Genomic DNA, 15,193 nt, shown 5'->3' on the forward strand with positions numbered 1-15,193 from the left:
TCATGTGGCGTATTGCAATAGTGGCAAGGCATCGGACACAGTGCTTGTTGCATCAGTATTTTGTCGATTAGTTCTTGTTGTCTTGTCCTCTAAATGGTGGCCATGAACCTTTCCGCCATTCTGTTTGCTCGTGGCCACAGTAGCATAACCTTCTGGTGTTTCAATCCCATATGGGTTGAAACTTTGTAAACTCACACCCGTTGACAGTGGGTCTGTTGTCTGTCTTTATGATGTTAGGAATACTTCATGTCGTATTCCCACTACATTTGAGAACGCTGTTGATTGATAGTGTGGCTTTTACTACTGGAAATCGGGAGTACTCAGGGATTGCCACCAACAGGCAACGTCCTTCGAGCAGGGGGCTGTGGAAATCTAACGCCACACAATGCCATGGGCCTGCTGGTGTGGGTGTGATCATCAGTTGGACTTGCTGGCGCAGACGTGCATTGGCATGCTACACAGTGCGAGTGATGTCTTCCACTGTGGTATACATGTATGGAAACCACACCTGGTTTCTAAGCATGTTCTTGGTGTTGACCACTCCTCTGTGTCCTTCATGTGCCAATTGTAGTATTGTTTCCTCACGTTCTCCACAAGTCTACATCCTCTAAGTAGAGTGACCTCCTCTGTCACTGCCAATTCTGTGTTTATTTTCCTGTCTGCTTCTTTGTGTTGTAGCAGTATATTTCTGTAGTTCTTCCACTTTGCTTCCTTGGTAAAGTGTATTGCTAGGCTGATTGTTAGATCATCTTTTGATTCCTTTGCAAGTCTTGCCATCGTCAGAGCTTGGGGAAGGGAGTTTTCTGAGCGGCCCTGTATGTAGCATTCTACTTCATTTTCAAGGTTCCTATTTGTTTTCACCTTTGGGTACCTTGATGTGTAGTCTGCTGGGTTTTGGTCACCCCCAGTTTTTGGATTATTTTATAGTTGTACTCCTAAAATCTAATGCCCCATCTCTCTACCTATGGGAGCATTTTTGTCCTTGGATGTCTTAACAGGGATGGTAGTGCTTGGTGGTTCGTGATGAGTGTGAACTGGCGCCCTATTATGAAATGGTGCTAGTGTTCACAAGCCAAGACAGCCACGCTTTCCTTTTCTGCTTGGAAGTTGGCTGCTTGCGTTTGGGACTATGATCTACTGATGTACGGACTACATGTTTCATTGTCTGTTCTTTCATCTCACTTGGGGCTAGGATGGCCCCTAGTCCCATGGTGCTGGCACCTACTGTCACTTCTATGTGTCATACTGGGTTGAAGTACACTAAGCGGGGTGGTGTTGATAGCGCTGTTTGTATGTTTTCAAATGCTTTTTTTGCATTCCTCATCCCAGTGGAAAGAGAGCTCCTTCTTGAGTTTTTGTTGCTGCTGTTCTGTCATTGCTGCAAAGTTTGGCAGGTAGCGTGCACAGTACCATTCCATCCCCAGGAAGAGGGTGGTAGTGTGGCAGTGGCTAGTACCTTTTCAGGGCCTGCTCTCATCCCTTGGTTGGAACAAATGTATCCAAAGAACTTTAAGTGTGTCTTGTTTACATCACAATTGTTTTCGTTTAGTGGTAGGTCTGCTGCTGCTTGCAGGGTCTTGCAAACCTCTTCTAGTGTATTTTTTAAAACCTTGAGGAACTTTTCTTGTGAAGATATCTTCTATTTGTACCTGCGTGACTTATGTTGCCCGACGCTTGGAGCAGGAGCACTTGAATTTTGAGGTGGGATTGAACCCAGGAATTGCCTGACAAGATATAAAAATATTTACCGTTTAAGGGGAAACCACAACATCATACGAAGGCCCGGATTTGAGAAAGGCGCAGTATATACGCCGAAACACGTGTCATCCACAAGGGGCTATAGAACAGAATAAACTGAATAAATTCAAAATTGTACTACAACGGCTGTTTCACTATTGTTACTTATCTATCTTGGCGCAGCAAGGTGCGGGCACAAGCATACTTCCCCTCTTCTAGTGTATGGTTGTGTTCTTTCTAGGAAGTGCCAAACACCAGCATGTCGTCGCTGTAGTTGAAAGCAGAGGTGACCGGTAGGAGTAGGTGTTGTATTGTCTCTTGGGAATATCTCTGCTGCAGCTGAAGAGCCGAAATTCATTCACTTGTATCCAAACAGTCCGTGAGTGGAAAATGTGGTGATGGGTCTTGAGGCCGAGTGGAGGACGAGTTGGTGGAATCCTTGATTCAGGTCAGGTTTGGAGAACCTAACTGCTTTGTTGAGCCTGACAATCATGTCCTCTATGTTGGGGCCCAGGTGCCTCTCCCGTTGGATGGCCTTTTTAGGGATGTGCATCTCTTTGCATAGGCCGATGCACCCGTCGTCCTTTGGTACTAGAACCAATGGTGATACCCACAGGGTTGGACCGTCTGCTCCTTTGAGGATGTCATCTTGGAGGAGGAGGAGGAGGCGTAGTTCCTCCGATACCTTTGTTTAATATCCAACATTTCTGGGTTGTTGTGAGGCATGTTTTCGGATGTGTATCTTAACTACTGTATCTTTTAGTTTCCCCAGCCCTTGGAATAGTTCTGGAAATGTGGTGTGTATGTATGTTATTGACGTTTCAGTTTAGTCCATGGTGTATATTGTTTCTTGAGTTACCGGGTGAAATTGTGCATTTTCTGAGCTTTTATAGTGTATGTCAGTAAGGGTGAGCGCTCTCTTGACGTCTTGTAGCTTAGAAGGCTCTGACCAACCAGTGGACTGTGGAGAATGTTTATCATTGCAGCGATCGGTATCTCTTAATGTCGGAGTTGACATGTGGATTTTCCCAAGGACAGTATTGGCTGCGTTGCACCCCACTGGTACATTCCTGCTGCGGACTTAATGAGGGGGTACGTCTCCCAGATGGGGTTATATCATTTTCGCTCATGACGTTGACTGTTGTGTCTGTGTCAACAATAAAATGGTGGTTCCTACCCCCTATGTGTGTAGTCACTCATGTTGCGGCTCATCTTCTAGTTCCTCACTTATTAGGTTCACGTATTCTCTGGGGTAGTGCCCCATTGGGGTGTCCTGGTCCTTCTGCTCTTGGATGTATACATATTCTGGCGCTCTAATCATCCTTCTTGGGAGAGTTGGTGAAAACTGCTCTCTGGGGGATGGATGGCATTGATCATGGTGTTTCCGATCTCGTAGTCATGTTCATCCGAGGCTGTGGGAGAGATCCCTGTGGGATGGGCAGCCTTCCCTGCATACTGACAAGAAGTGGCTGTCTCCTCCACACTTGCAGCATTGTTGCACAATTGCTGGGCATGGTCCTCTTTGTGGGAACATCAGACCGCACATGTAGCATATTCACATCCCTTGGTTTCTGTGGGTCGCCGGTTGGTATGAGGCAAGTTCGGATTGTATGGTGTCTGTGTCGGTGGTCGTGTGATGTGGATGGCAGCTACTGTTTCTCCCTTCTTTGGACCTTCAGTGGTGGCTGCCTGGATGCCCACTCTTTCGCATATGGTATTTCTTCCAGGGGTAGCAGTTTCCTTAGAAAAGGCTTCCACAAAGCCAATCAGGTACAGTCTGCTATTATTCCGAGGCAAGAAGTTTGCAAAGTCGCAATCCATGATCTTTTTTTGTAGCTGGATGATGAATTCATACACTGTCTCGTGGGGCAGTTGATGACATTGGTCTTTCCCCTTCTGTAATGGCTTGGCAGGCGAAGAAAGATGGTCTGGAGGGTTGCCCAGAGCAATGTCAGAGGTTAAGATTTATTCGAAACCTTCCAGCGATCACCTCTTTTTTTTGCTTTGTCACCCCGAGTGGGACGGGTATGCCCAGACGTGGGTCTCGTGCCTGCCTGGCCTAGAGACCCAAGCTACTCCTCACTGATGAGCCCAAAAAAGGCCAAAACATGTTTGGGGATGCTTTTAGTCTCGTGCATGAGGGATGTGACCTAGCAGTTTGGGCTGGACTGCCCCTTTTAGGGGTGGGATCAAGCCTGATTTGCATATGGTCTTTCCCCTTCTGTAATGGATTGGCAGGCGAAGAACGATGGTCTGGAGGCTTGACCAGAGCAATGACAGAGGTTAAGATTCATTCGAAACCTTCCTGCCATCACCTCTTTGTTTTTGCTTTGTCACCCAGAGTGGGAAGGGTAGGCCCAGACGTGGGTCCTGTGCCCGATGGGCCTAGAAACCCAAGCTACTCCTCACTGATGAAGCCCAACAAGGCCGAAAAATGTTTGGGGATGCTTGTGGTCTCGTGCAGAAGGGATGTGACCTAGCAGTTCAGGCTGGACTGCCCCTTTTAGGGGTGGGACCTAGCCTAATTTGCATATGGTCTTTCCCCTTCTGTAATGGCTTGGCAGGCGAATAACGATGGTCTAGCCGGTCGCCCAGAGCAATGCCAGAGGTTAAGATTCATACGAAACCTTCCAGCCATCACCTCTTTGTTTTTGCATTGATTGAAAGCGTACCTTTCATAATCTCAGTTTGATTGCACTATCAATTTTCAGTTAGGGGCTGCGAGGGTCATGCTGTACGATGTCCCTTCTTGTGCCGGTATCATTTTGAGGATTGCCTTAGGTCTTTCCCAACCAGATTGATGACCAGTTCCAGTAGCGCTGATGACATGTCATCCCCCCACAGCTTTGATGAAGTCGGAGAATTCTTCTAACCATTCTTTCCCATCTGGAATGGCCCTGGAGGAGTGCCGTTTGGCAGTAGCTCTGCTTGATTGGTCCTGGAAGACTGCTCGTTGGCAGCATCACTGGTGCAATGGTCCTGGAGGAGTGTTCATGGGCAGGGTGTTTGGTGAGGCAGAGGGCCCCTTGCTTGTTTTGTAGCGGCACCTGCCGTGTTGCGGGCACTCCCAGGCTTTGGAGAGGTGGAGGGGTCTCAAGCCGTTGTGTAGCGGTCGGCTCTGCTTGCTGGGATAGGTGGCTGGGTTGCAGCGATATTTCCTGTGAGGAGTGCCTCCCCTGGGTTGCAGGAGTCGCTCGTACCTTTGATGAGAGCCCCTGTGCAGGTTACTTGGAGAGTGTCACCAACCTCAATTAGCGGCAGCGGGCCGTGACCTTGGATCGTGTTTCTTGCAGTGGGGGGTACAGGATGGTTTCTTCATCGCCAGTTGTAACCTCATGCAACAAGGGTTTGGAGGCAGATTCTGGATGGGCCTGGGGACCTTGTCATAAATTAGACACAGCCAGTATCATGGATGACCTCTCCTTATTCTTTATTCCAATTAACTCCAGTCTCTGTCCTTACTCCTCCCCTTACTCTTCTTCCCCGCACATGCCTTCCACTTTCCTCCTTCCCTGTTGAAGGCACCATTCTTTGAATCCCGTACACAACATTCTTCTACTGCAATCACCTTCTCTGATTTTCTTCAAATCTTAATGCTTGATTCAAGTCAGCTTACTGACCTGCTTGAAGCTTTAAGTCAGGATGCAAACTCTGTTTGCTAGGACGGCCTGCGCTTTCAGAATGTTACTGTCGTTTTGGTCTGTTCTGTGGTTCGCCCTATGTGGAATCGCCAACGTGCCTATTCCCGCACTTTCCACCCTGCCACTCCCAGCAAGCCAAACCTTGTTACTACTAGGGCTATCCAGTGCACAATGCCCGCAAGGAGAATTCAGAAACCCCTCCACACGCGTCTTACACTTCCACCCGCACTCTCCCGAAGCCCTACCCCTACATTCATAATTCTCCAAGGATGTCTGTGCGTTGGTGACAGGGCATGATGGCACTGAGACCCAGCTCCTTGTCTTCTAAAAATGTCCGGAAAGGAGACACACCTGGGATTTCAAGGAAGCGACAGATATCACAGCCATGTTATCCTAACATCAGCTTTGTTACGCTGTCTGAATGAGTAGGTGTAGGGGATTCTTACAAACTTTTTGACATTATGAGTGTTGCCAAATTCAAATCTGCACCATATGTACTTAGTGATTCAAGCATATGACCATTTTATCACAGATATATTTGGCAAATGTAAAGATGTGTGTTCATTGGTAGGATCCCAAAATTCTCTTTTAATTCATGCAAGGCAGCCAGGAACCCTCTTTGGTTTCATTTGTCCCATTCCCCTTTCTCGTAGGGGTATTTTGAAAGAGTTTCACAGGTGTGTACCAGGCTGTCTGTCTTGGAATCATAACCTTCTATAAAGCGAGCCAGTGGAGGAGCATTCCCTACACTGCCACCTTCATGCCCCTAAAGAACACTCTACCCGCCCCAACCCGATACAAAATATAAACCCTTTAAATATGTATTCATATAATCGTGGGCATAAGGCCTACTTGTACAATATATTTATGAATGGTACTTTGTTTCCATAAATTCCCTTTCCATGTCTCCAGTCCCTTCCCTACCAACTGCCCCACCACTAACCTAATATTTATTACAACTATGTAAAGGCACCCTGAAGTGGGACTGCCTCCAGTGTCTGTCTGTTCTCTGTGAGGCACTTCTGGCCTAATTGCCAACCTCCTCAACCAAATAAATACAAATTCAAGAAGAGCCGAAAGTCCTAACTGAAGGAAACCCATATAGCGTGACCCCAAGCCTAACAGCATGGGTGTCGTCGTACATTGGGAGCTTTCAGGAACGTATTTTTTCGATTTACGAATATTCATATGGGAGCATTCACATTGAGAGCAAACACTTCATCCTGTGAGGACTTTTGCATTGTTACCCTGAATATCACAGTGGCGACGAGGACTGAGCTGAAGCGATTTGGGATTGCTCTGACACATGAGGCTCTGCACTGATTGAACTCTGGAAAAATATCTGCCAATTTGGAAACAATTCATAAGGGTGTGTCGTTGTGTGATGGACTGTTAAGTCTCACTTGTGAAGTATATCATTATTTGCATCGATATCTAAATACAATTAAAATGACCCAATTCGAAGATATAGCCACTGCGACCATTAAACAAGCTTTCAATTTACCATTCACTGTCAAGCTACTTCAATTTTGAAAGACTTAATGCGACTACAATTTTGAGATCCTTTAAGGGAGACAAAAAACGTTTAAAAACTGCAGACAAACTTCAATAAAAACGATTTTATGTGCAGTAATTGAATCAAAATGTACACATCTAAAGTGGAACCAGAAAATGTTTTTGACATGCTGAAATTACTTCTTTAAGAATAAACTGGAATCATTGGGAGAAGAGCCTCTTTATGGAGGAATTCAACCGAAAGAAGACTTTCAATTCCCATGTAAATAATTCAGAATTGAGCCTTTTAAAAAAAATAAAGTAAAGGATGAAGTGTTTGCTTTGAACTTTGAGAAGATGCATTTAAAGTCGAATTTTACAAAGTTGGAACAAGAAACTTTGAACAACGTATGTGAAGACCAAAATGTTATCATTATACTTCCAGATAAAAGTGATCACTTGTAGTAATTGAATGGTAAAATATGTTGTCATAAGATTTCAAACTGGATGAAGAAACTGCCCTGATCAAGGCCGTGATTACCATGAACATAAAATTAAAATACTAGCAGGCTTGTGGAACTGCTGTTCTTTTTCTTAACAAACAGATTCCACAAAAACCTGTGTTAGACTGTTTTCCCAAAATTCTACAAGTTCCCCCTGGGCGCAAAATAGTTTCAAAGTGCAATAGCATGTTTGAACCGATTTCATCATTCGTTTATCAGTTTCTGCAACATGCTCTAGAGCAAGGTCCACAATTCATTAAAGGCACCATTGAGTTCATCCAGAAATTGGAAGGATGGACTGACTGTCGATCTTCTATAGTGAGAACCACAATCGACACGATTGGACTACACACTTACTTTCCACATATGAAAGGAGCAGAATCCATGAAGCTCTAGAAAAAAGCATTGACAATGCCAACCAGTTTGGCTTTTGTGTAGGCATGGGAAAGCCATTTGCAGGGAACTGCTGTAATGGTATAAACTGGCTATTGATGGTAGCAGCTGCAAAATAGTGTGAGAGCATGGGCAAATAATAGCAGTGCCTGGCAAATGCCAATATGTATACAGGGGTGTAATTTCACCAAAATGCCAGGGGTAGCAGAAGTGACATCACACAGCCCTTGACCGCCGATGACATCACAGGAAGTGATGTTGTTTGACCCCGCCTCCAAGTGACATCACAGGAAGTGATGGCACACGATCTTCAGATGCGTCTAATACCTGTGTATCCAGGCACTCTCATTTCAGCCAGCTATAAGAAACGAGGCACAGAGGGAGATGAGATTTGTCCACGATCACACATTTGAGGAATGTAATTTTCCAAATTCGACGTAGGGGCTATATGTAAAACATACATAATGCAGTAAAGTAACAGGGTAACCGAAATCTCTAACCCAGGCTACAACTAGAGTATGAAACATCTATAGATCAATGGACACAGAAGTACTTGTTATTTGTGGCATCCAAAAAAGTACTGAACTGGGGAGCTATGCGCTGTCTGTTAACCCAGGAGCAAAATGCCTGAAAATGTTATAATTGACCAGTATTTAGTATCAACAAAATTCCCTGGTTATGAGTCACCTACCATTACAATAGTAGAAACCTATTGTGTGGGTGTAAACTGAGGCTATCTGTCTCCGTGTGCATTTATCATTAAGTTAAGTGACAAGAAACCACACGTTGTCCCACACAACCCAGAGCCGAACATAACACCTTAATTTCCTAGGCTTTGATACATGACTCTTCTTCAATCTTTTTTACAGGGTGAGGTGTGGGGAAGGGTGCTGCACTTATGCTCAATGCATCTACGATTGTCAGAAGTCTATGTGCGATGTGCTCTATTCAATGACCACCCCCAGGACCAGCCTGTAAATGGAGCTTCCACAAAGCCCTTTCCAAGAAGGAGTTTGGGTGGGGAGGGGTGGGTCACTCCATGGCTCTCTCACTTCTGAGACACTGTGTCCAACGCTTATTTTCATAAACAGTGTTGAACCAGAGCAGGGTCCTGGTCGAGTTTGCGGACCCTCTCAACCATTCACATTACACTTGAATGCGTTCAAAGTGAGCAGAACCCATTCAGTGGCGTAGCCATGCTAACATCCCCCAAGCTCCTTAACAAAGTACAGGGCACGGCACACGCAGGGCTAGCTCGGATCACCACGTGTGCGCAATTTCCATGATGATTATGTCGCTGCAGGGGCATGCACTACTCCAAGTGAAAGAAGTAAATATGTGTTTAACCAAAGCTAAAATGTTTCACCTAGTGTAGAAAGAAGAGGGTGGTGCCTGGTCCCAAAATATACCAGCCACTTGTTTTATTGGAGGGTGTAAATATTTCCAACAAATATGGGATTGCAACTGAGCATAGCGAGGGGGTCCGAACTAACAAAAACGGGTTTGTAGGGGGTCAGGGGAATTCTTTCCCCTCCCATGAGAAAATGTTTTGAATAATGGTCTAAAATGGTGCAGTACACAGCACGCTTTCTGTGAACATTTGGGTAGAAGGCCAGACAGTTTGCAGTCGGTTTTGTAGTGTGTAGGGTAACTCATTGAAAATAAGTACAATAGATGCAAGTCACCAAAGGTGTACAAGCGCATTTCCTAATGCATTGTTATGCCGGTCCCTTCAATATATGCTTATATAACATTTTCATGCTGGCTGTGCCATACATTTCCATGCTGGCTCCACCAACATATGCTAGTATTCCCATATAAGAACATACTCATGTTCGCTTTGAGATGTTTTTTATAGTATCATTACTGGCACTAGCCGCAAAGCTGTCTCTGCCAATATATGCCAGTACTCCTATGTAAGAAAATACTCCTGTTGGTTTGGCCATTAAAATCCTGTAAGTGCCAAGGACGAGCAAAAACTTGCATAATAGCCTGGCACTTAAAATGACAGGTCACAATAGGAAAACCTGTCCAAACTGGTTCCAATGTACGCCAGGCTAGATCCATAGGAAAACCTATCATCCTTGCTTCATCATAGGGTTGTGCAGGTAATACTTGTTTTATCTACTGGTAATCTTCATTGTTCCAAGTCCTACACTTCTTCATCATAGTACTTACGACCGCCTACCCCACTTCCCAGCACTCAGGCGTTGACTATCGTCTCTCAGACAGTGGCTGCGTATCAGGAGGACCTGCAGAGGTTCTTATTTTTTTACATTGATTGTATATGTGTTATATTGCGTGATCGAGAACGCAGAAGAACCATCAGAAACAATAGAGCAAGGACAGTGGAAATTAGTAATTTGGGAAAGAGTGTCCCTGCAGGAGGTTCTTATGCTTCTACCTTTGTTGTGGGCGAAGGCAGCTAAAACACCCACCAACAAAGCAAATATATAAGGGTTCCTGCCCAGGGACCTTTAAGATTAGACCGTTTAAGATTTGTAAACTATTAAGTTTAGACTTAATGGGCATGGCTGTCCAGGTGGCTGGACCACCTCATAAGTAAGTACCAGTGAGGAGTAGGACTCGGAGTATTAAAGATTACCAGTGTAATCAAGACATTCCAGACTGTTTACCGAGTGTGCAGTAAAACTGGACTCTGTGGTATTCTGTGGCCTTTGGGAGCACGTGGTATAAGCAGGGGAAGAGGGTGGGGGGTGAGCGGGATGAAGCAATGATCCCCAAACCTAATAAACAAGAGTTTTTGATCTAACGTGTTTGTGGAACCTAACCACTAGTGTCATACGACCAAAAACTCACAGTATTGTTTTCGAATCATTGTCCACAAGGCCTTCTGGGGCCTGGGGCCACAATACGTTCAACTCTCGCGTCCCAAATATCTTCCTTCTCGAGCTCTTCGCTCATCCTCATCCAACTCCCTCAGGGTCAGTCGCTTCTCCAAGCAACGAGTTGCTGGTAGATCTCTCTCTTTGTCAGGGGCCTCCCTCTGGAACAGACTCCCTGCCTCCCTGAAACTTGAAGAGAACCATCTCTGGTTCCGGAAGCACCTCAAAACCTTCCTCTTTGCATCTGCTTTCTCTCCACCTCTCCCCTGTTGAATTATTGGCTGAAACGACACTGATTACCTGGCCACCCTTTCTGATTCTCGGGCCCAGGCCCCGCCAGTGGCCCACCTGCACTGCCTCCCTGGCAACCCCTGCACCTGCGTACTATTTTCTGAATCCCTACAGTCCCCCTACCAGCACTAATGTCTGCACTTACCTTGCACTTGCCACCTGCGGCCGTTTTTATTTATCTTATTTTTCCTACTATCCCATGTACTGCACTTTCTCCTCTCCCTTCCCCCTGCACTTTTCCCTTTCCCCGTCCCCATGCACTTGCGCCATCTGAATGATACCTGGCCTAGTAGGATCGTTGTTCTGTCTTCCCTTTGTTCCCCCTCCCCTGCCTCGTCGCGCCTTGAAACACTTGTCTATAGGCGCGTTATAAATGCCATATCATATCATATCATTGTGAAGCAACCAGTGCTCCTTTAATTCCAGTCACAAAGGATTGCCACCCTCATCTGTGTCTGTGTTTGTCTACCATGGTAACCTGGCTTTATTTTGCGTTTGTAACTAACAATGGATCATATGTGTAGCCGTTGTAGCATTGTTTCTGATAAGCCATTGTTGTGGTGCAGTCATTGTGAACCTGCTTATTTACACTGCAAGATGTTATCATTGTCTAGCCTCCTTGTCACATCACTCTGACCTTTTGCAGAGAAACATGAAGGTGTCCGTTCTTGGCGCGACAGGACAGACCGGACAGTACCTGATCACGCAGGCGCTGCAGCAAGGGCACCACGTGACCGCTCTTGTCAGAAGTGTCGGCAAAATTGCCATTCAGCATGAAAACCTAAAGGTGCGTCACGTGCTCTGTCGACTCATTTTATTATTGCCATGTGTGCTCTCTCATAGATCTTCAAGTTTTGTTCGGGATGTGTACTTTTCCTAGCAATATGTTATGTCGCAAGGAGATTCTGCGTGCTTTCAGAATGGTGACTGTCTCGAGTGGTCTGCTGAAGTGGCGTGGCACATTTACAAGTGAAATATGGACCATCCATCAACTCTTCAGACTTCATATTTCATCATCCCTCTACATATTTATGTTCTCCGGGGCATGATAAAAAAAAGCATGCTTACCTGTCATTTTGTTACTCCCCAAAACACTTACAGTGGGTCCAGGTTTCATTCTTTAGGGGTTGATGTGGCGCCCCCTAGAGGCACTCTAGGCATGCACCTAGAAAACCCTAAAATTGGTAATCCTCACCTCTCAGAGTCCTACTCATTCTTGTCCCAGTCTTAAGAATGTAGGGTGCCCCCTCTCAGAGACAAGCACCAAGCTGCCCAATTCTTTTAAAATTCTGGGCTCCCCCAACCCCTACTTGTTAACAGCAATTTCCCAAAACCCATCTATATCAGTAAGGCTGCAGGTCTATAGTAGGACTGGGACAAGGGAGAATAGGACCTGGAGTAATGAGGACTGCTGGTACGTAATTAGGTCACTATCCCTTAATCCCACTTCCTTGTTCCAGTTGTAAGAATTGGGTATATCAAAAGTATTGCAGGTATATTGACAGCAGGAAGCACATAAGCCAGACGAAGCACATCATGTGAAATGTATTCAAGGCAATAACAGGCATTGGATACAGGCCACCAAAGGCAGTACATACACTTGCGAGAGCCAGTGGATAGAAGGGGATTATGGTCTTTCCATCGAAGATTTTCCATCGAAGGTAAGTACCATCGAAACATTTCCATCGGAAAAATATGCATCGAATGCATGGGTTTTTTTTTGGGTTGGGGTGTCCCCCACCCAAGTGCCCGTTTTTAACCCTTAAAAATACACCGAAAACATAATTAACCCTTTACCCCACAAAAATATGCATTCGATGCATATATTTTCGATGGACTTACCTTTGATGGAAACTCTTTCGATGGAAAGTCCAGATACCTATAGAAGGCAATGAAGGCATCACCCACATAGTTGCATGGCAGGCATTAAGTAAGGAAGCATCCCTGAAAGCAGCCTAAGTGGCAAGCACGCGTCTGCTGGATCTCTCCTGCATTCCTTTGGTTAGGATGGGAGAGGGGAACCTGTCCTGTCACATAGGCAAGGCTGATAGTGCATCTCATTATTTCAAGGTGGGGACAGTAGGTTCGGATCTCAGGGGCCAGAACCAAAGAAGAAAAGAATGGAATCAGTGTTAAGGAATTCAGCTGTGCTGACCAGATAGAATCAGAGAGATGGCCCACATCTAAGGATGGAACTCTACACACCCCCCATTCCGCCGGGATACGACCATCGAAGAGCACAATGTCCTTGAAAAGGTGAAATGCTAACATCACCTGAGGTCAGGGCCCTTACAACCAATATGGACAAATCCATATTAGCCAGCTTTGCTGTTTCGGGGTTATGCAAGTGCAACGGAGCGCAGACGCCGGGACGCTGCAGGTAGGGCTGACACTTCTCAGGTCGCCTCCACGCTCTGGTCCTTACTTGCCATAATAGTGGTGAGTCTTGGTTGTCTGAAGTTTGTGTTGTAAACACTTCCCTCTGTGCACAAACGGTGACCCACTGTCCTCTGCTCACCCTGCTTGATTATTGAACCTGGTCCGACACAGAGGGTCTTGTCTTAAAGGGCCCAAAGCTTCAGCTTGAAGATGTATTTTCCAAGAAACAGAATGTGCAGCGTTAATAATGTGGTAATCGACTGCCCAACCCTGCCCAACATCACGTAGTAAGATGTGGAGCCAGGACCCCTGAGTCGCACACATACTGTCAGCTAGGGCAAGGAAAGGGACATAGTCAAAATGGGTTGTAATGGACTTTTATCCATATGGAGTCACCATCCGAATCTGACAAGAGTGTGTTACAGAGTCTCTGTGTCCGACACTGCCTGGTGATAGGACAGTGTCTGGGTCCACCAGACGTTTAGGTAGGGATGCACAACGATCGTCCAGGTATGTAGAAGACAATTCAGGGGTCAGGACCTTGGAGAAAACAGGTACAGTTGATTTCAGCCCCAATACCAGTGCTCCTAACTGGCACAGTGTTCCTTACACTGATAAGCTGAGAAGATGCCTAAATAGAGGAGGGGAGCAGGTAGCCTTACTTCAATTCTATACAGTAGAGGAAGTACGCAGCAGAGACCATTGTATAATTGACCGGTGGGTCTGCATCTTTGAGGGCACTGTGTGTATATCTCAATATTTCTTCTTCGAGTCGATGTTTGGATTAAATGTCCCACATGGCTTTGATGCCAGGTTTTGGATGGAGAATGATATGACTCCACTGTTCCCTGGGCACAGGGACAACCATCCTATTTTCCACCAATTAAACTATTCCTATTACCAGTGTGCCTCTCATTACAGAAACCTATATCTAAGGGGTTAGACTTGAATTCTATGGCATATCTCTTTATTAATATGTTAAGCACCCAGGGATCTGATGCCTCAACTGATGGAGCGAAGGAGGCAACTCCTCACCAGGTGCTATGGTTATAGACCAAACTCTACTGTTTTTCTTAGTAAGGGGAGGTGTGGCATCTGCCGAGTTGGGGTAGTGCCTTTGGATGAAACACCTGCACTTCCACCCCTGAATCTGTTCTCTATTGTGACCCCTCTGGGTAAAAGCAATAGTACGGGAGGGCTCACATCTATATGTGCCAGCTTATTAAGTGCATGTTTATACTTAATACCACATAACCCTCATCAGAAAGTTGGGAGAACCAGGAATCAGCAACACTGCTCTACTATGGTTAACATCCTTCTTGATAGACAGAACGGTATCTGGTGATTCCATTGAATACAAAAGCATCGAAAAAAATGCATTTTTTCATGGGTAAAGGTTTTATTTTTTTATTATAATGGGTTTTAAGGGGTACAAAAACAGGGGTTAGGGAGAACCCCCATTACACTTTTTTTTTTTTAATGGAATTTTTTTCGATGCTTTTGCATTCGATGCTTTTGCATTCAATGCTATCACTATAAACCGACAGAACATCATCTCCTGTGTTTGCAAACAAGCAAACCCGACCCATAGGGCACCCTGGTATGCATAGCACCACTGACATATGAGTGGTGTGCTCAGCAGGCTTCCCATTTAATGGAACCTTAACAATATTGACAACATGGTGGACAATTTGAACAGCACCCAGGTGTATATTGATAGCACCCTGTTACATTGGAGCACAACGCTGACTTAAATGATGCTTGCAGTTCTGAAGGATTCTGATAGGCCATTCTCTGGGATGGAAATTGTAATGAGAATGATTTCTCCTGGTTTAGCGCACATTCATTTGCTGTGCTTCTGCGTGCCATCCTGTCCTCCGATGCAGCCCTTGAGTGACTTTCAGGTTTT

General features: G+C 45.5%; 1 protein-coding gene across 2 annotated transcripts in view; it reads left to right on the forward strand.

Annotated features, from left to right (window-relative positions):
- LOC138515792 (flavin reductase (NADPH)-like) overlaps positions 1 to 15,193 on the forward strand; it is a 48,932-nt gene that overhangs the window by 11,540 nt on the left and 22,199 nt on the right. For both annotated transcript variants that reach the window (XM_069630518.1, XM_069630517.1), the window contains one exon: positions 11,552 to 11,692. In XM_069630518.1, the coding sequence (XP_069486619.1) occupies positions 11,558 to 11,692 (135 nt within the window). In that variant the 5' untranslated portion in view covers positions 11,552 to 11,557. The remainder of the gene's footprint in view (positions 1 to 11,551; positions 11,693 to 15,193) is intronic.

The sequence above is a fragment of the Ambystoma mexicanum genome, chromosome 6q (assembly GCF_040938575.1).
Source record: "Ambystoma mexicanum isolate Mex_15411 chromosome 6q, UKY_AmexF1_1, whole genome shotgun sequence".
Classification (NCBI taxonomy): Eukaryota; Metazoa; Chordata; class Amphibia; order Caudata; family Ambystomatidae; genus Ambystoma; species Ambystoma mexicanum.